The sequence below is a fragment of the Ascidiella aspersa genome, chromosome 6, assembly GCF_963924565.1.
Source record: "Ascidiella aspersa chromosome 6, kaAscAspe10.2, whole genome shotgun sequence".
NCBI lineage: Eukaryota > Metazoa > Chordata > Ascidiacea > Phlebobranchia > Ascidiidae > Ascidiella > Ascidiella aspersa.
In genome coordinates this window covers 930,079-951,228 of record NC_139452.1, presented here as the reverse complement: position 1 = coordinate 951,228, position 21,150 = coordinate 930,079, and the positions used below count along the sequence as shown (strand labels likewise).

The window sequence follows — 21,150 nt, the reverse complement described above, 5'->3', positions numbered from 1 at the left end:
GAAGAAGGCAATTTTAGACAATAATTTACAAGGCGGTCTATTAGTTACTACAATCCCCAACCATTATGCTCTTTTAATTGAAATATGGACAAAACACCTTATTTATTGTCTTATTTAAGTCGTTTACCACCTATAGAAAACCTAAAAGCGATAGAAGATTTTCAAAGCCGTTTTTTTATGTTATATCGAACCTTACATTGATCCGGGGCAGTGCAGGTCCGTTAATGCAAATAGAAGAAGGCAATTTTAGACAATGATTTTAAGTTTAGATAATAATTTACAAGGCGGTCTCTTGGTTTAAGTCAGCGTAAAGACTTTTAGGAAGCTGTTAAAAATACTATTTAAAACAAAACGTTAATAATTTTAACGAATAATTATTTTAATTCTAATATAGACAAATATCCTTATTTATAGTTTTATTCAAATAGTTAACCATTCTAAAAACTAGAAGTGATAGTTGATTCCACAAAATAAGCTGCTTTACTGAACCAGCCACAATTAGTCGGAACCTTTCGACACCTTACCGTTAAATAACATTTTTTTTGCTTATTTGATACACACAATTGTAAAACCCAAACCTTTAAATATTAAAGCAATGTGTGCATCTTTTGCGGGTGCAAATCCCTTTTAAGTTTTACTTTTGCTTATTTAAAACTAATAAAGTGAACGATTTTTTCTTAAATAAATAAATAAATTTAGACTTAGATTTTAGTTTTATATTTGAACACAAGATCAACATTAACCTCAACTTTCTTACATTTTCTCGTTTAATTACATCCAGTTATTGACGAAACTTTGTGACGTCATCTATAAAAATATATATGTCATCGATAAAAAAAAAATATGAGTTTGAGTAAGAATTTTTTATTTTTATATAATTTAATAACATACTTCAGCCCACTAGCGAATAAACCTGTTTGTTGTAGATCGAACGTGAACGCCGTGATCCAGTGTGCGGCAAACCAGCTGAAGAATTGCGCCAAGGGGAGCGGACCAAACATTTTCCATCGATATTATCTGCCCTTTGACGAACAGGTGAAAAAAACAATGTGTTTCAACTCGAATAAATTGATAAAATTTAAATTGTTTACTGTAGGTATGAGTACTGCCACCTTTTGTAAGTAAGGTTTGGATATATTTCAGTTTAATGAGCTGAAGATGATACAAGTTCCTATCGAAACGTCTTAATCAAGATTATGTCGATTTATTCAAACTTTTTGTTTTGGTTTATAATCCATTTTCAAGCTACATTACATATGCGAGCATAGTGTAGCTAAGTAATACTTGTCCTACATATTAACTCTACATAAATCTTAAACATGGCATTTAGTCTCCTTAAAAATACTGCCTTCAATGTATCCAGCTAAGTAATACTTAATAATGAATGTCAAAGCTAAAAAGGTCGAGTAAATCGACATCAACTTGATTAAGACGTTTCGATACGAACTTGTATCATCTTCATTTTATAAGTGATACTTTGCTTACTTAATACTTCTCTGTCACATTAACTGACGAGATTTTATCAAGCTTAAACTTTAACTTCCTAAAAATCCACTTCCTCTTGCATCCAGTATGTGATCCACGTGCTCCGACATCTTGCATCATCTGGTTCTTCCTGCCATGGTTACGACCTCATCAGCAACTTCTGCAACAAGGGATCTCTTCCTTACTTCCATCCAGGAGGTCCGATGCCTTTCGGGATGAACGCGACCACTGGACCCTCACCTTTCTTCATCTGCTCACACTCGGCTCTCTACGGGATCATGAACAACCTCACCGAGCTCTATTACTCATATGTGGGAGCGAGGACTAAGCAGGAGATATGCACGTGAGAATATTAATGTTTATGAGACACTACTTTATGGTGATGGGACCAGTGCTGTACACAAGCCATTTTAAACCCCAGTTGAGTCATTTTCCCTCTACAAATAATAATAGGAATAATATTTCATTTAATTAAAAAAAATATTAATCTTCTGACATGAGTTTAATGTTTGCACAGAGCCTTCCGAACTTTCCGCGACGGTTTTGTGTCCACTGTGAGGTACAACTGTAACTTGGGAGCTCTTCAATATTACCTCGATCATATTCATCCTCAACTCTACCACTACGTGGCGCAAGCGAGCCAAGTCGCAGTGGATTCGATCGCAGTGCTCGAAATATCTGCTTGCCCGAGTAAGTTAATATCGCAGGGCTCGAAATATCGGCTTGCCCAAGTAAGTTATTCATTCTATGTCTATCTACAACCTTCAGCCATTATCTTAAAATTTATTCGAAACGTTCAAAGGGACTCCAGCGATATGCCGAAGATAAGAACAACACCAACGTCAGAATAAAACACAATTCGGAATAAGGCCAAAATAGGACTAATACCTAATGGTATTACTACCGTCTAAATCGGAACAAGTCATAAATCCGTCAGAATAAGACCTAAAATATTTAGGCCTTATTCCGATGAATTTAAATCTTATGCCTACTGGATATTACTGCATATTTGGCTGTCTTATTTCGTTGGTCCTAATACTATGGTTAAATATATTTTTCTGCTTTAGGTATTGTTGCATTTTAGGTCTTATTGTGTGTTCCCGTTCAAAATGCTACCTACTTCTGTAATAAGTGTTAGAGCCTTGCCAAGTTTAAAACTTGAAGTTTTATTTATTTGTGTCAAACCGCTACTTCTTGAATCCCCAGAAACTGCGGTGAACAACACAAAGAACCGTTTGGGAACCGAGTGGTTGAAGAATTACGTTAAGTGGAGATCTGGATTCCTTCCGAAGTGGCAGTCATCTTTTAACCGATGGGTGTAAGTACATTGTCACTTGTTATATAAAAGGGTGTATATTTATGTAATCCAAAACCACTGACAGCAGCTTTCTGCTTGTCGGTTACTTTATTGTTGGGACTGGTTGATTTTTTATGCTACCGTGCTTTAACGCTTTACATTTGAAGAACCGGTTTAACACCACAAAAGGTGTTTTATTGACCACATTAAAACGTGCTTGTTAAACTAATTAAAACACCATTCGCTACTTATAATGTTGTTAAAATGTTTTGTGTAAATCAATTTTCACATGATGGCAAAAAAATGTAACACCCCTTTAAACTGAAACTTTTACAAAATAAACGAACTGTGTGTTCGTAAGGTTATTGACTTCACTTTTTATGACTTCACTTTAAGATATAATTTTGTGACGTTACGTTTTAACCGTAACTTTGTAACGTCAAGTCTAAAAAAATGATGCCCCCAAAGAATCCTTAATCAGTTCCTGACTAACCTTTAGTAAATCGTAGTAGTATTTAACCCATCGTCGCCTTACCACTTACAAAATGCCTAATTGTGACGTCACAACGTGCAGCGAGACGTTGGACGGGGTGTACCAAACCATCCCCGAGATCCCCCCCTGCTTGGACCTCACCATGCTGCAATGTCGTGACCCGTCCCAGTACGTTTGCCACAGCGACTTCTACACTTGCCCCTTATGCCGTTGTATGGATGACCGCTACAAGGGTAAGTAAAGCTGGTTTGATTTAAGTGACCTAATTTAAATCATGTAGAAATACATAAAAAAACACAAGTGTTGTATACCTTATTTTACTATCTTACAAGCGTGCGTATAGCTAGCCTATAATTACTTAGATTAATTATATGTAGAGCTGTATATAAACACCGGTGTTTACACAGTTGAGTAAACCTTATTATTATACTTACAAGGGTGCGTAAAACTAGTCTTTATTTAAATAACTTAATTACATGTACAACTGTATAAAATAAATTTCTATCTAATAACACGACAGTTAAATGCCATGCTCGTTCATAAATAAATTAAATGATTTAGTTACAAAATCTGCCTGAATCCGAATGGTGAAAAACAAACGATTCTGGTTGCACATCAATAATAAATAACAAACTGATTTTCGGTTTACTTTGTCGGTTTTACACTTAGTTTTAATATTATTTAACTAAAGCGCCACAGTTAAGTGCCATACTTGTTAATAACTTTACCAAAGGTATCTCGCGTGGTAATTTGGGAAAGTCACTAAGTTAATTAGAACACGTGGTTTATAAGAGCGATGTCCACTTATAGAACACAGCAGTTAATACTCGTTTATAAATGAATTGAATGATTTAGGTTTGAGTCAAGCGATGTTGGAGCCTTGGAAAAAAGATTTCAACAACTGGCAAATTTTTCTGGAGCTCTGGTCTGAAGCATTTGATAGTTGGGAGATGAATGAGAATCTGTAGTTTCCATGATGCCTACTCCACACTGACCAAAAAATCACATTTCTCAAAATTGTTTGTCATTTTTTGCAGTAGCTTTTTGTTTTAAATTTCAATCAAATTAGATTTAATTTTTCCCAAACCTTTTTTTTGCATTTTTCTATGTTAAAAATTGTTTAAAGATAGATATGTAGACACATTTTGCAGGAAATTGATTTGCTTTTTTATAGTAAATGTTAGCTGTTTTTTTTAAATTAAAATCAAATTATTATAATTTTTCTCAAGGTTCCTCTATTTTTAAAATTGCTTAAAGATTTTTTCGGGAAATTTGCCAACATTTTAATAACTGTTGTATTTTGCTTGAAATGATTGAATCACAGTACATGAACTTTATATCCTTACTGTTATACGTGTTCCTTTTTTGCTTAAATCATTTTTTTTGCTTCTTTTTGAAACTGGTTTACTTAATAGAAAATTAATAACTTAAAATCAACTCGAACCTTTTTATTAATGACTGTTACCTTTTCTGTTTTGAAATTAGCGATAAATTTACAACCTATTTTAGATTAAATTCCCGTTTTTTTAAAAACATTTTTAAATAATTCCTAAAAATACTCATTTCCCTTTTTTCAGTATGGCCTCATCAAACAGAAAGTCATTTTTTACAGTATTTGGCGCTTTCCTTGCACAGCAGTAAACACTAACAACGTAGAAAATGTAGGCAGCGTATTGGACTACTAACCTAAATAGATGTTGATTGACAAAAACACATCCCGCATCAATTCTTTATCATTGGCCGTTTAAAATACCCAGTATTAAAAAAATTGAAAGTATTATATTTCATAATAGTTCAATGTAATGGATTTGTGGTACATAAAGTTGGACGATAATTATCAATGTTTAGGCTTATTTGATATATGCAAAGAATGGAAATTAATTTGTTTTACAGTATTTTTACATTCCAAAACGTACATAGCGTTGTTAGTTTCTTTCTAATGCTATTATGATGCAGTCGATATCAATTGTACCGTGCCACGTATCAGGAATAAATCTAATTCACCTAAATTGTTGTGCTGTGTCTCTTATTATTTTGGAGCAAAGTGCAGGGCTTAGATGTCTGACTTGGGACTGGAGTAAGACTATATAAGACAACTTGTGTCCTGGGTCGGAAGTGAATTTTCGAAATTACCAAGGCCGCCAACTGGAAATTGTAAACGTTGTAACAGCATATGGTGGATATTTGTCCAAACTTCGTATTTTGGGTGGATAAACTATATGACACTTCTATGAGTTGGTTGCTCAGTATCCACGTAATTTTAATCACGCCAATAGGTGGAATACAGGCTTTAGAGTCGGAGCCCAATTCGGACTCACGAGCTGAACTCGGGTTGTTTGTGGGTCCACAGCATTTTAAATTACTCGATAATTCGAAAGAATAATAACTAGTGTCAAAGTACGTGTTAGATATAACTTTGTGACGTCACACTTAGACGTAACTTTGTGACGTCACGTTTAGACGTAACTTTGTGACGTCACTTGTACAAAACCAACAATCCAGCTATTTCTAATGTTTATGCAACAAACGTCCCCGTAAGCGAATAAATATCTTCTCGCGCCCGATACAGTTACGTCACAACGACGTCATATATATTAATACTCCCAGCGCGCTTTGGTGGAGCTTGTGGGAAGAATACTGCTGTGTCATGCTCTTCATGAAATATTCAAATCGCTTTATGTGCGAAAAGCAACACATCAAGGTTCCATCGCACAAACAAGCGATTCTGATGCTGAAGCTTGGTTCAAAGCTGATCAAAAATGCTTAAATTAGTTCCGTTGAAAGATCAACAAGGTAAATATGTTGTTAGTTTGTTGCTGAGTGAAGTAAATTGGTATGTTTAATGACCCACGTTGTAATATATTCGAAGTGCTGAAAATGACGTCCTCATACTAAAGTTGCTGTAAAATGCTGAAATTAGCGTGGTTTAAGATACGCACGGTAAATAATATTTTTTAATGAATAAATTCTTATATTTAATATTCTACGTTGTAATATCGATTAGTGGACAAGGTTACAAAAACCCTTCTAATTGCTTTTGCTGCTTATATTGTTGTGTATGTTGGTTAACGTAATACAAACCTTATAATAAAGTTGCTATAAAATGATAAAATTAGCCTAGTTTAAATTACACAAGGTCAAATTTTAAATTACACAAGGTCCAAACTGTTGTTTTAACTAAATGTGGTGTCATATCGTAAACAGAATGTTGGTGGTCATAATGACAAGTAGAAATAACATTTTGCGCATTATAAGACTGGTTTCTTAACTTTCTGTGGATTATCCCAACTGTGTTCACCAATTTAAAAAATATGTTTTTGTTGTTATTAGGTCAAACGGCGAAGCGAAAAGACAAGAAATCATCTAATAAGCCTCAACGTACAATACCAAGGTAACAGTTTGTTCAATGCTTTTGATTCAATGTGTGTTTAAGTTTAATTGTCCAAGCGCTTTTACAAATTTCAAATGAGAATGATTTCGACCATAAAGTTTTTTTTTTAAAGAAATAAAAAAATTGTCTACACTCTTCTGCATACTTCAATGATATATAAAAAAATTGATTTCTCACCTATCACTTTATACATTAAGCCTGTAAAAGTGAACAGTTATGTTTTACGCGATAAACATCACAGTTTGAAAGCACTTTGGTCTTTTCACTGTGAGGTATAACGCTTTGCATAATATCGGCAAGCCGATAATCTCAAAGTACTGAATTATGCAAAACGCTTTAAACCAGCACGAATCCCTGAAAAAAAAAACATAGTATATAGAGCTATATAGGCAGGGTAGGCAGGATAATTTTCTTCCCGGAACTAACTTTGGTTAGCGAAACGCATGAAAAATATTTATATATGACGTCACAAAGTAACGTCAGAAATGAATGTTTCAAAATAAATAACCTAAGAAATTATCTTTGTAGTTCACAAATATCCAATTGAAATCTTAGTTTAAACACGCTCAAGAAGATGGCGGATGGCCTGGTAAAAATAAACAGGTTTTTACCGATATAGGATACCTGCAAAAAATATTTTACGCCATCTACTACCGTTTCGGCTTATTTTCATCACTGGGCCTAGGCTGTGATGAAGTTGTGTTTTTATATGGGATATTGGAAAATAGTATAGCTTGACTTGTAAAAGTTATTAACAGTTTTGTTCAATAGATTTTTTATTGTGACAACAACTAACTTTAAATCAAAATATTTTAATGACCTGAAACGTAAATTTTAATATCCACACCTACTGTAATTATATAAAAGTTGATTGCCCATACTTCTACCACTAAACTTTTATACAATATAGCAAAGAAAGGTTTGGAAATTTTGTCAAACTTTAGCTTTTTAAGTTTTTTTTTCTGTAATTCAGCGATTATTTCGCAATTTTTGGTAAACAAAGTGTCCGTAGCAATTAGGGGTTCATTAAGCTATAAATTGTTTTTGCAACCAGCATGCAATTTTTTCAACTATAAAAAAGAAAAAAACAAACAGCCAAAGACAAAACGATAATAAATTTCTAAATCTACAAACAAATTAAACCAAGGCAAATATTGAAAAGTTGTTTCCGAACTTCATTCCAGGTTACCTCCGATTGAACAATCCATCGTAAGTCCACCGTTGGGGAACTCCCCTAAATCAGATACGTCACAATCAAAGCTGCCATTAACGTCATCACCGTCAACGACGACGTCGTCGCTTTTCTCGACGTCATCGCTTTCTGCTCATAGAAATCGCACGCGGCTTCCGGCGATGCGAGAAATAAAGGAGGATCAGAACAGGGAAAGCACCGTGAAAGCGGAGATAAAACGTCAGCAGGAGAAGTTGCGACGTGTGAAGAAACATTACAGGGACCTCTACAAAGCGGGGGGGTGCGGCGCGTTTGGGGGGGCGTCGGACAAAAGCGCGCTGATTGAGAAGTCACAAACCTCGCCCAAGGAAAAAAGAGTCGTTTTTCAGTGAATTACAGAAATTATTTTTGTTAAAAATAAGTAAATATTGTTTACACCTACTTTCTAGAAGAGGATTTTTCTTCGTTTTGTTAGGAACTTTAAAAGACTGTTACGTCGACAATGTTTGTTGTTTAATTGGAACGTTGAAACAATGTGAACACAACAACAATGAACCATTTCCAAGTAGACAGTACAAAATTAAGACAGTGCACAATTAAATAACCAACTTCTTCAAGAAATTTTAGATTTTTTAATTTGTTTTCTCAAATTCCGTACCGACCCTGGTCCAGACGAATCAAAAAAATGATCATGGTTCCCGCGTTAAAAAAGCTTTAAGAACCTTCTTTACGGGTTGGGCACACTTGGCTTAGGGACAGAAATAACTAAATTTTTGAACATTTACAAAATAAGACTATAAACAACCGTGACATCGTAAATGCATATTGTTAAATTAGAACGTTCACGCAATGATACCCACTTCTCTATGGCGTTTCGGTGTTTCCTTTACGTTAAAAGAATAAAACAAGTTAAAACAGTTTATTCCATTGACTCCAACTTAAGTTCCAACGGTTTTTGGTTCGAACCAGTTCTTGTCTTTTGATTTATTTTATCAACGATACCTTTGATGGACCGGTTGACACTTTTTAAAGTCGGGTGTATTTCGTGTATTTAACTTTTTATTTAAGTTTTTTTTTTCACTACAAAGTGATGAGAATATTTTTGTTAATAACCTACATTTTTGTTGGACAATAATCCACTAATCGCTATTTTAAACAGTTGTTTGTGCGTTTTATTCCTTCCCTTGATTCGAAGGCGCTAAAATGCGTTTTTCCTTATCTATTGTTTCCTTCTTTCTATAATTTTTGTTGCATGGGGCATATTGTGTAGGAGACGCGTTTATTTTCTGTATAGGCCTACAAAGGCCTCAATATTGTTCCGGTTATGTAAAAGAGTAATATTGTATTTTTTCCATAATTTCTAAAGGTTTTAATATCTTTACTTGGTATGCCATCGCAAAAAAAGATTCCACATGGTAATATTCAATAAATTCACACATTACGTATTGGGTGAATAATTGTTAGATTGATTGTGGCTTGAATTTTAAATGGTGTCAATTGTCGCATGGTACATCTTGTTATTTATCGGGATATTTTTTCTTTAAATGAAATCTTGGAACCTTTTTGCTAATCATTTAATATTTTTAAACCAGGTGACCCAGTAACCCTGGTTTAATTCGCTTGTTTACTTTATACAATCCAAAAATTAATCCGAAACATTGCGAACTTGCGCGAAACACACCTTCGCAACTGAGAAAGCCGGAACAGCTGATCAACCGAATGCATCCGAACAAATGCGAACATTTTCGAACGATAAGGATTGCATTGTGGGTCCAGGAATGATGTCACTGTTATCTCCGATTAGTTAGAAGCGCTCCAATCTTATCAGCGAGGTTTTTCTCTTTTTGCTTGTATAAAAAGCAAATGGCCAGAGTGTTCGAGTTTAATTTAAAGCTTGCAGTGATAAGCTTCGTTGAGCAAATATAAACATGGAGAGGGATCCAGATGTGAGCAAATCGCCATTTCATAATAAGAAAGGTAATTAAGAATATGATTTCACTTCGATACATAGAAAGGATCCTGTTTGGAAAAAAGTAACAGTTTTTTAAGACTGAATATTAAAAATCAGTAAGTTATAACTGCTTTTAGCACGATGTATCAATTTTATCACCCAAATAAATCTTTTTGAAGTTGAATTCTTTTAAAACTTGCAAAATTTTTACAAAACGTCGTATATCTTCACTTATATTCCATTTTCTTAATTCGCTTCTACCATAAATAAAAGGCGCATAATTCCATACGTTGTAATACTTCAGACGAACTTGGTTTCAGACTGCCTCGTTAAGCGCCCATTGCAACTATCCACACTCTCTAAAGATTGTAATTTGCAATTAGAAAGCTGTAAAGCTTACGATATCAGAGTGTATAGTGCTGTGTTGGATTTTTAGTATTACGCAAAGTGTGACGTCATTTCCCACGTCAAAGGTTTCTTGAACTTCTGGAAGCATAGTTGATCCAATGTAAATTTGTTATTTTCTTAGAAATTTAATTAAACTTAAAAATGCTTAGTGTAGCCTCATATCGTGGATGAAATGCTTTTATTAATAGTTATCGTATGGGTATCGATAAAACCCTTGTATCGGACGAGTTTCGATTCTATCTATTCGGGTATCGGCTTTGATATCTATTGAGGAATAAGTGGAGTTTCACGAAAAAATCTTTGTGGATTAAATGCTGAAATAAACATTAGAGTTGCAGATTGCAACAAAAATCAGGTGGAAATTTGTTGCCATCATGTAAAGTTTTGCCATCATGTAATGATATACCGGATAATGGCAAACTATAATAGATTTTACGTAATAAGAACACCAAAGCCCATACAGAAGTAGGTATCATTTTGAACATTTCGAATAACTCTCTATTCATTTTCAACATAGAGAGAGAAGGTACTAATATTGATATTGAAAATGAATAAGGAGTTATTCGAAACGTTCAAAATGCAACCTACTTCTGTATGGGCTTTGATATTATTACGTCTTACTACAACCTCCAACCATCATGATTAAAAATAATAGATTTTGCCTTAAAGTGAATATTTTGTTTTTCAGCCCAAAGTTCTTACACTCCAGTTTGGCCTTTCCGACCTCGTAAATTTTCATCGCCCTTCGTGAACATTCCCAAGTTCAACATCGATGAGTCACCTTCATCACGATTATCGTGTGATCACGAAGCATCACCTGCTCACAAAACCTTTCACGGGGCATTAAAGTACCGATCATATGAAGGGAACTTGTTCTGCTCGCCGGCGTTTGGTGAAAACGCATCACATGAAAACAAATCATGGAGTCACGGATACGATCACAAATCATGGGAAAATGGATTATTTGGATCTTTGGACCCGAAATCACAAACTCACGATTCATGTGATTTTAAGTCGGATCACGGATCATTGGGTTACGATTCACATGATAACTGCGGTTCATATGATTCTACGTCGGTTAATTGCGGCTCATTTGATTCACGATCTGCGCTGCATCACGGTTCATATGATCACAGATCATGCTCTCTCGACTCAGGAATGGGATCGGTGAACGGTGAAAGCAACAAAAGCAAACTCTGCCCGAAGTTGGTGCCGACTGCATGGTTTGGTCGTTGCTTTTTACTTTGTTAAACTTTTGGTAACTTATTTTGAAAAAAAACTGTAACTTTTTAATTTTTAAGCTTCAGTTCAGGTTTTAGTCCTTTTAAACAGATTCACAGCTTTTCCGTACTATAATCTAAAGTGATAAATTTCCCTTAAGCTTAGTTATCAGTATTTAACCAATCCGTGATTAAAAGACATAAAAGCTGAACAAGTGGTCGTTGCTTTTTCTATGTTAACCTTTAGCTAATGCTGAGCAAGAAACTGTAATTTAACAAAAACTGTAGTCTTTTAATTTTTAGGCTTCGTATAGCTTTACCTCTTTTAAGAAAGTTCACAACTTTTACTTACTTTATACCAAGTTTAAAACGATTTAAATTTATATAAAGTGATTTTCCTTCCTAAAACTAAACCTAAAAAGCTTATTTAAAAATCTGAAAGCGAAAATGGTTTTTGCCTTTCACGTTGCTTAAACTTGGCTTTCGGGTTTATAAATATTAATTTTGTGAAAATTTTAAGAATGATAAATAATGCCATTAAATACTAAAAAAGTAATTATGCAAAAAGCACACAATTAACTAAGAAACGTAAAAGAAGTGGTTAAAGCGCAAATAGCCAAGTTTTCTATATATTATTCGTTGAAACGATTATTTCAAAACAAAATTGTACCGTTCAAGACAATTGTCTTAAAACATTTTTACTTATCCAAAGCGTGAAGTGAGAATATTCAAAAAATAACCTTTAGGTTTAAAAGGAGTTTTGTAGCTTGGATATTTTGTGACAGCGATAAACGATCTGTCCAAAAAGCTGTATCGCCTAAATTATTAAACATGTTATATACTCAAAGCAATGCTTGATCAAAACGCGTAGATGTGTAGGGGTGGTAAAATATTTTATTAAAGGATTATGACATACTTGATTTATTCTTTACATTGTATATATATATATTATATACAGTTTAGTGGAGAAAGCTAGTTCGCCTGTCTTTCCGTTCCAGATATCACAACGATGGCATCTGCGAGATGGGCCGGGACTGTCCCTTGGTGCACGAGGACAAGCCTCCCCTGAGCAACTTTAACCCCTCGGCGCCCGAGTTTATTCCAAGATGGCGCCGACCCCAGATACACTCTGCCGCTCAGGATAATTCCATAGCGAGAGAGCTGACCAACCTGGCAATCAGCAATTATGAAACAGACCCAGGTTCGCTATTATTCTATTACCTTGGTTAATGGCAAATAGTGAAATGGATCAGGGCTAAGGGAAGTGACACGAGCCGGACTCCGGCTAAATGTGCGATTCCGCCGAATTCCGAGTCCGATTTTACAGACTTTATTTAACCAACTTACGACACACAATAAGATGAATATTCAACATTTCCACTCGTATCTTTTCATTCACCACAATAGCCTATACGTGGTTGGAAAATAATCCAACATATGCTATTTCACCTTTTCTACTACAGTTTACCAAAAAACCTATTGTAAAACTTAAATACTTTCCTTTCAAAAACGTATCTTACAAGCACTTTCGTTTTACAACCGTTGGACAATGTTTGAATTACTAGAACTAGACTGAACTTCACCAGATTCTAAATATAAGTTGCGCAAAAAGTATTTTGTTATTAATGTGTAACTTACCCTTCTCATGTTGTTTTTTTGCCTCTTCCATAAAACATAACGTTTTTTTATTATTTTCTATCCAGCCTATGTAACAATATTTTATTTCAGCCTGTGAAAGTGTGAAATTTAAATCAAACTAATTTACACATTTTTGATCATAAGTTTTAATTTAATATGTTAAACTTAGCATTTATTTTAATCTCACGTTTTAAAGATTTACTATTATGTTAACGTCACATAGTGAGCATTTTGGAAACGGACGACTTGTGTGATTTGGGCGAACGAAGGAAGCCGGTGAAGTTCAAGACTGAACCTTGCACAACTTTCCACACGATCGGTTCGTGTCCTTACGGAGAGAAGTGCCACTTCTACCACGAGTTGGAGGAGAAATCGTCACTGGGAGCATCCGGGAAGTCCTGGAGCAGCGATCTTGTTCCTAGCTTCATCCAAGGTTGGTATTATAAGATTCTTGATAATGTATAGTAGTGGTTTGAAGGTTAAGCTAAAGCAGTGATTCTAAAACTAGTGTGCCTCGAAAGATTGTTAAGTGTTATGTGAACTTTTTTGTAATTTTCGAAAAATTCAACTCTTAAAAAAAAGATAAAAAATATCTAGCACACTGTGAGTAAGATTTCAGTTTAATCTTTCTAGATTTCTTTCTGCATTTCTTTCCTCTAGTATAGCAGTTAAATCTAGCACTGCAGGTAAGATTTATTTCAGTTGTCTTGCTCCAAATTCATTCAAGTTGGAATTATCAGCTTCTCGCAATCGAAATAATGTTCAAATACTAAAAAATATGAATATGGTCAGCTTCTTGCTACAAAATTGGGCTCTTGAATATAATAATAAGCGCAATAAGGTCAAACCCTTGAAAAAATATTTAAAACAATCGAGTACTCGTTAACACTCTGGGCATTGTCACTAACTTTCTTCAAGATGACTGGTTTTAGCATTTAGAACGGTTTTCAAACTGGTTCTGTGAACCCTTTAGGGGTCAGCGGACTTCGTTTAGGGTCCATCAATGCCTAAATATTGTGGATTTCTGCAAAGGGAATCTCATTTAAATGAATTGAGTTATAAAAAAAAAACACCTTTGGCGCCTTCTCCTTGAAAGTATTTAGACTTTATTTCAGTTTCACATTATGACGTCAATTTGTGATGTCATCTTCGACAAAATTCCATGCCAACCCTGATCCACGTAAACCAGAAACATTTTCAGGGCTCCGCGTTGGAAAACGTTTAACAACCCTGTGCCACAGTATCTTACTATTTTTATTACAGTTTAAGAAATCTAGCCACAACCATATGTTTTTTCCAAAAGCTTGTCAAATTATTTATATTAACGCATTTTTAGACGCAAATGCCTCCGGGGACCAATCAGTGATGAAATACAAAACACGAATGTGCAAGGTGTTTTCGGCCACCGGTAGATGTCACTACGGAGTCAAGTGTACTTTTGCTCATAACGAAACTGAAAAACGAAAGGACATCGCCACAATTTACAAGTTTAAGACCGAAATATGCCAGCTGTAAGTCTATTATCCGTAACTATGATTAGCTTCGTTTTTTAGTTTTCTTTTTGTGTGTGTGGGGTTTTAAAGGGCTGTGGTTGTAACAAACTATGACATCTTACAATTAAACTGAACCTTGTTGACTATATACGTTTATGTAAAACTCAAAGTTTAAATCCAAGCAAAGACAGGATCAGTCATTTTTGAAAGGAATTTATAATTTCGATGTAGAAATTAAAAAAACGTGTTTAAACAAAAATTGTCGCTACTTATAAATGAATTGGGTATTGCTGTTAACAATTGCAAAACTTCAAGTTACAAACCAATAAAACGAAAAATTTGTTACACCTGATCGTTTTGTTACAACTGTATAAGAACAATACTTAGCCTAGATCATTTTTTACAGAGACCTACAAGTTTTTTTTACCGGAACAGCGCCGTTCCTACTCAATTTCACCACTGCATTTAATCTTTCTTGAATATCACAAAAAGCAGAGCTCTAAATAACACGCTGATAGTTTTATAAACAAGAATTTAAAATACGAGTTTTTTTTATTAAAACGTTTTTTTACTTAGTTGGATGAAGGGAGAATGCGCATTTGGTTCTGCTTGTCACTTTGCGCATGGATACGACGAAATAAAGTCTCCAGACCAAACATTTTAATCACTTGTTTGTCTATCTTTTTCACATTAATTTATTTGACTGTCAGTCTCGATTTTTGAGTTCAACTGTTTCTATTTGTTCTGCACAATTCACTTTTGTTTGTTTCTTTGCACTTTTTTGTTGATATTTTGCTGTTTTCGCCAATTCCACTTTGTTTGTGTTAAATTTAATGCCCCTGGCCTATATACCGTAAGACTTGTAATATACATGTCTTTTTTGTAACGCTGGAATTGTATTCTAACCCTAATTTAAACGGCTTGGAATCATAAACGTGTGATAAATATGCCCCTAATATTTTTGTTAATGTTTAACTTTGCTTTAATGAATTATATGATTAACTAAGTTTGAGTAATTATGTTGTATTATTTGTTCTCATAACCTTATTGCTTGTTGTAAGCATTTTTTCTTGTGTGTGATATATTTGCACAAACCTTAATATTCGCCTATGAAAGAATAAATATGTTTTTGCACTTCTGGAAAATCAAAATAGTCGTAATTCTGGGGAATAACCCATAATACTTTTTTTTATAACGTAAAGTCTAAAATGATTTGAATCCAAGTCGTTTATTATTTTTAGAAGTTACTTAAAATGTGAAATAAATACCTGATAGTTTTTAGTGTTAACCAGATTTTCATGTATATATTACTCGTTATACGCGATAAGTGAAAAAATCAATTTAATATGAATTGAAATTTTCTTGTGTTAATACTCTTTAGGATTTTGACGTAATTTGCTGATCTTTGCAAAACTGCCGCGAAAAGAAAAGTTTGAAAACTTTACTTTGTTTTTTGAAACTTAACACCATTGTCATTTCGGCGAAATAATTTTTTTTGTTTTTTTTTTAATATTTTTCGGCCGTTTACCACATATCAAACATAATATGAAATGAAAGACAAGGAAACCTAAACGAATAATTAGGTAAAAATATCTAAAATTGATCTATGCTTAGCAAAGCTTTAGGCTTATCAAAAGATTGAACCATTTTTTCTAAAAGCTACTTACTTTTAAAGAATTATTGGGTAATCAAGGGCGATTTCAAAAACTATCCTCTCTGAGGAAGTTTATAAAGTTCGCTGTGCTGCTACTATAGAACACATTAAACAATATAAGACTGGTCTCCAACTCACCTAATTAAGAAATTTACAACGAAATGACTTTTTCGAAGCCTAATAATCATCAAAAAATGGCAGTATTTTTATTCGTAGGCTATAGTGAAGAATTCAAGGGCGATTTTGAAAACTATCCTCTCTGAGGAAGTTTATAAAAATCGCTGTGCTGCTACTATAGAACACATTGAACAATATAAGATTGGTCTCCCACTCACCTAATTAAGAAATTTACAACGAAATGACTTTTTCGAAGCCTAATATTTGTCAAAAATAGCAGTATTTTTATTCGTAGGCTATAGTGAAGAATTCAAGGGCGATTTTGAAAACTATCCTCTCTGAGGAAGTTTATAAAAATCGCTGTGCTGCTACTATAGAACACATTAAACAATATAAGATTGGTCTCCCACTCACCTAATTAAGAAATTTACAACGAAATGACTTTTTCGAAGCCTAATAATCGTCAAAAAATGGCTGTATTTTTACTCGTATAGTGAAGAATTCAAGGGCGATTTTGAAAACTATCCTCTCTGAGGAAGTTCATAAAAATCGCTGTGCTGCTACTATAGAACACATTAAACAATATAAGACTGGTCTCCCACTCACCTAATTAAGAAATTTACAACGAAATGACTTTTTCGAAGCCTAATAATCATCAAAAAATGGCAGTATTTTTATTCGTAGGCTATAGTGAAGAATTCAAGGGCGATTTTGAAAACTATCCTCTCTGAGGAAGTTTATAAAAATCGCGGTGCTGCTACTATAGAACACATTAAACAATACAAGATTGGTCTCCCACTCACCTAATTAAGAAATTTACAACGAAATGACTTTTTCGAAGCCTAATAATCATCAAAAAATGGCAGTATTTTTATTCGTAGGCTATAGTGAAGAATTCAAGGGCGATTTTGAAAACTATCCTCTCTGAGGAAGTTTATAAAAATCGCTGTGCTGCTACTATAGAACACATTAAACAATATAAGACTGGTCTCCAACTCACCTAATTAAGAAATTTACAACGAAATGACTTTTTCGAAGCCTAATAATCATCAAAAAATGGCAGTATTTTTATTCGTAGGCTATAGTGAAGAATTCAAGGGCGATTTTGAAAACTATCCTCTCTGAGGAATTTTATAAAAATCGCGGTGCTGCTACTATAGAACACATTAAACAATACAAGATTGGTCTCCCACTCACCTAATTAAGAAATTTACAACGAAATGACTTTTTCGAAGCCTAATAATCGTCAAAAAATGGAAGTACTTTTACTCGTATAGTGAAGAATTCAAGGGTGATTTTGAAAACTATCCTCTCTGAGGAAGTTTATAAATATCGTTGTGCTGCTACTATAGAACACATTGAACAATATAAGACTGGTCTCCCACTCACCTAATTAAGAAATTTACAACGAAATGACTTTTTCGAAGCCTAATAATCATCAAAAAATGGCAGTATTTTTATTCGTAGGCTATAGTGAAGAATTCAAGGGCGATTTTGAAAACTATCCTCTCTGAGGAAGTTTATAAAAATCGCTGTGTTGCTACTATAGAACACATTAAACAATATAAGATTGGTCTCCCACTCACCTAATTAAGAAATTTACAACGAAATGACTTTTTCGAAGCCTAATAATCGTCAAAAAATGGAAAGTACTTTTACTCGTATAGTGAAGAATTCAAGGGCGATTTTGAAAACTATCCTCTCTGAGGAAGTTTATAAAAATCGCGGTGCTGCTACTATAGAACACATTAAACAATATAAGATTGGTCTCCCACTCACCTAATTAAGAAATTTACAACGAAATGACTTTTTCGAAGCCTAATAATCGTCAAAAAATGGCTGTATTTTTACTCGTATAGTGAAGAATTCAAGGGCAATTTTGAAAACTATCCTCTCTGGGGAAGTTTATAAAAATCGCTGTGCTGCTACTATAGAACACATTAAACAATATAAGACTGGTCTCCCACTCACCTAATTAAGAAATTTACAACGAAATGACTTTTTCGAAGCCTAATATTTGTCACTCAAAAGACAACCGAAGTATAGTTTGGGACTTTCCCCGGTGTTTTTTTAAACGTAACAGACATCACAATGCCCTTTTTGGTAGACTCTATTAACCTACTGACGTCACAATTAAACTGTTTACCACTAGGTCCTTTCTTTTCAACGTTATTGTTTTGCGTAAAAGTTTAGTTGACATTGTTAAACAACGTCTTTGTTCCTGGGATTTATAGTTTGCTTTGTTTTGAGTCTAAGCCTAAACCGAATTCCAGGTTTTATTTCTGGTCTTTTTGACTATTTTAAACTAATGAATAATACCGTGGTTGTTTTAGGTTTTTGTCTCAGTGGCGTAGCCAGCCAAAAATTTTGGGGGGGGGGACAAAGAATTTGGACTTTTATGTTTAGCTTTTGTCATTGTATTAACTCCCGTAACGAACACAAAAACAATGCTAGCAGACCGTTTAGAGAATCAACTGACTGAGTGTTAAACGCAATACTCAAAAGGCGCCATAGCCCCTTAGGCCCCCTGGCTACGCCTATGTTATATCTATGTTATATTTGTGTAAAATTCTCGTTAAAATTACTTTAGGGTTGTATTGCTATATTGTTATTCCAAATTAGCAATTTTCTAATCACATGACTATTTCATATAGATATTCACCACTTTTTATACCAATCTTGACTCTTTTTATTAAGAATATTGCATTTTTTGGTTGCATGCAGATAAAATTTACATTGTTGATGTCATGTAGAGTTGATTACATTTTGTACTATAAATTATAATGACAGCGTTATCAATGAAAGACAGTAATGATAGTGTTATTAATGAAAGACGATAATGACATTAGCATCAATGAAGATTGGCAAAGCTTTCTTAGTTAGAATTTTGGCCTTCTTTCTTTCGTTTCACCTTAAAATGCATAAAATAAATGATGTTAAAAATGGCTGTGGGAAAATATAATATTTTGTATTTGAAAACAGTTCATGAACATTAACTTTATTTGGAAAAGTTGCATTATTTTATCCACAACAAAATATTTTTCAAATATTTACTTCAAGCCAAAGTTTACGAGGCACTGTAACTACAATCCTTTGTTTACAAAAAATATACTCACATTTGAAAGGCCTTGCAACTAAAACAGCGCTACTTTACTTGAAAAAATTCGACTTGAAAAAATTCGAAAAAAATTCGGGAGGTAGTACATTGATGCTTTCCATGTGTTTTTCTTATCTAAAGTATAAAAACAGTACACTTTATTTGAAATTCGTCAAGTTACCTTTGGCTTTGTATGTCAGTATTGGCATAAATAAACAGATATAGTCACAACTTAATACTAATTTTTCTAGAAGTTAACTGTTTTATGTTTTAATAGAAAAATACATTTGAAAACAGTTCATGAACATTAACTTTATTTGGAAAAGTTGCATTATTTTATCCACAACAAAATATTTTTTGAATATTTACTTTAAGCCAAGTTTATGAGGCACTGTAACTACAATCCTTTGTTTATGTTTACAAAAGTTATATACTCACATTTGAAAGGCCTTGCAACCAAAACAGCGTTCTTGTTTAGTATGAAGACTTTCGAATTGGAGGTAGTATATTGATGCTTTTAATGTGCTTTTCTTATCTAAAATATAAAAACAGTACATTTTATTTGAAATTCGTCAAGTTAAATTTGGCTTTGTATCTGTATGTCTATATTGGCATGAATAAATGGACATTTTTACAAGTTAATACTAATTTTTCCAGAAGTAATCTGTTTTTTGTTATCATAGAAAAAATATATTCATGGCTGGTTTGGAAATGGGCAAAGTAACTGGCAAAGAACAAATGTATAAAAATTAACAAATTTTTATTAAACAAAAGAATATAAAAAATAAATAAAATTTTAAAAGCTTAAAGAAAACCTTAAACAAAAAACATGGCCAAGTACAACACTAAATATTTAAATATGACCATAAGCAACTTTATATAACGGTATTTTCTATCACATATTCATTGTCAGCTATGATTTTGTAAGTGCTCGTTTTGTACCCTAACTTAGAAGATGCATCATGATAGGTCATTTTATTTAACAACATCTCATAAAATATAAACGCCTCATGGCTTGCAACATTACTGAAATATCCCTTAACATGTAATTTATTTAGTTCTTCCACAGATTTACAATAATTTTGACTTTTTGAATCATTTACTTTAAACTCCATTCCTGAAAAAGTTTTTTGATACAAAAAACCATCAAATAATTTGGTTGCTCGATATTTATAGTTACAAAATTCACTTTCAATGTAGCTATACAAAACATTTCGCTGGTCATAGTTTAAACTACCACGGTCCAAGTGAACTGTCAAATTAAACTTAAACAAACATGATTGTTTCCTATTTACAAAAAGCAAATGCCGACAACAACTTGTGATGTTTTCTGCGATTGACTGTGGCGTTTCAATTATTGTTCTGATCCGATTGCATATATCAAAAAAAATATTTTTAAATTTATCTAATTTAACAAATGAAAAGTGCTTTGCATGTTTTTCTTCTATGGAAAATTTAATGCTTTCACAAAACTGAATTTTTTCTGACGTTAGTTTACTCATATCAGGAATAATTCGACGCCTTCTTTTAACGACCGTTCGATTATCTAACGATTTTCCATGATCAGTGTTACATATTTTTGAGGGTATTTCTTCTGAAATGGTTTCAACATTTTCTAAATCATGTGACAAATTTTGTTCAGGTGGACCTTGACAAAGGTTCACCAAGTTGACTTGCCGCTTATAAAAGAACACATACGAATTTTGTAATATAGTTTCTTCAATTTCAGCCCAAA

The 21,150-nt window shown here is 33.5% G+C and overlaps 1 protein-coding gene and 1 long non-coding RNA gene across 2 annotated transcripts in view; one reads left to right on the top strand and one right to left on the bottom strand.

Annotated features, from left to right (window-relative positions):
- The window catches only part of LOC146139065 (uncharacterized), a 36,250-nt gene extending 30,972 nt beyond the window's left edge, over positions 1-5,278 (top strand). The window contains exons 35-40 of the mRNA XM_083391611.1: positions 927-1,035; positions 1,572-1,828; positions 2,003-2,175; positions 2,692-2,803; positions 3,357-3,508; positions 4,131-5,278. Of these exons, the coding sequence (XP_083247737.1) occupies positions 927-1,035; positions 1,572-1,828; positions 2,003-2,175; positions 2,692-2,803; positions 3,357-3,508; positions 4,131-4,243 (916 nt within the window). The 3' untranslated portion in view covers positions 4,244-5,278. The remainder of the gene's footprint in view (positions 1-926; positions 1,036-1,571; positions 1,829-2,002; positions 2,176-2,691; positions 2,804-3,356; positions 3,509-4,130) is intronic.
- A 13,719-nt stretch (positions 5,279-18,997) lies between these two features.
- Positions 18,998-20,266, bottom strand: LOC146139064 (uncharacterized). The gene is made up of 3 exons (XR_014501306.1): positions 19,854-20,266; positions 19,435-19,550; positions 18,998-19,229 (listed from the first exon to the last, which is right to left on the bottom strand). It is a non-coding gene; the product is annotated as an uncharacterized LOC146139064 (long non-coding RNA).
- Between the last annotated feature and the right edge of the window lie 884 nt (positions 20,267-21,150).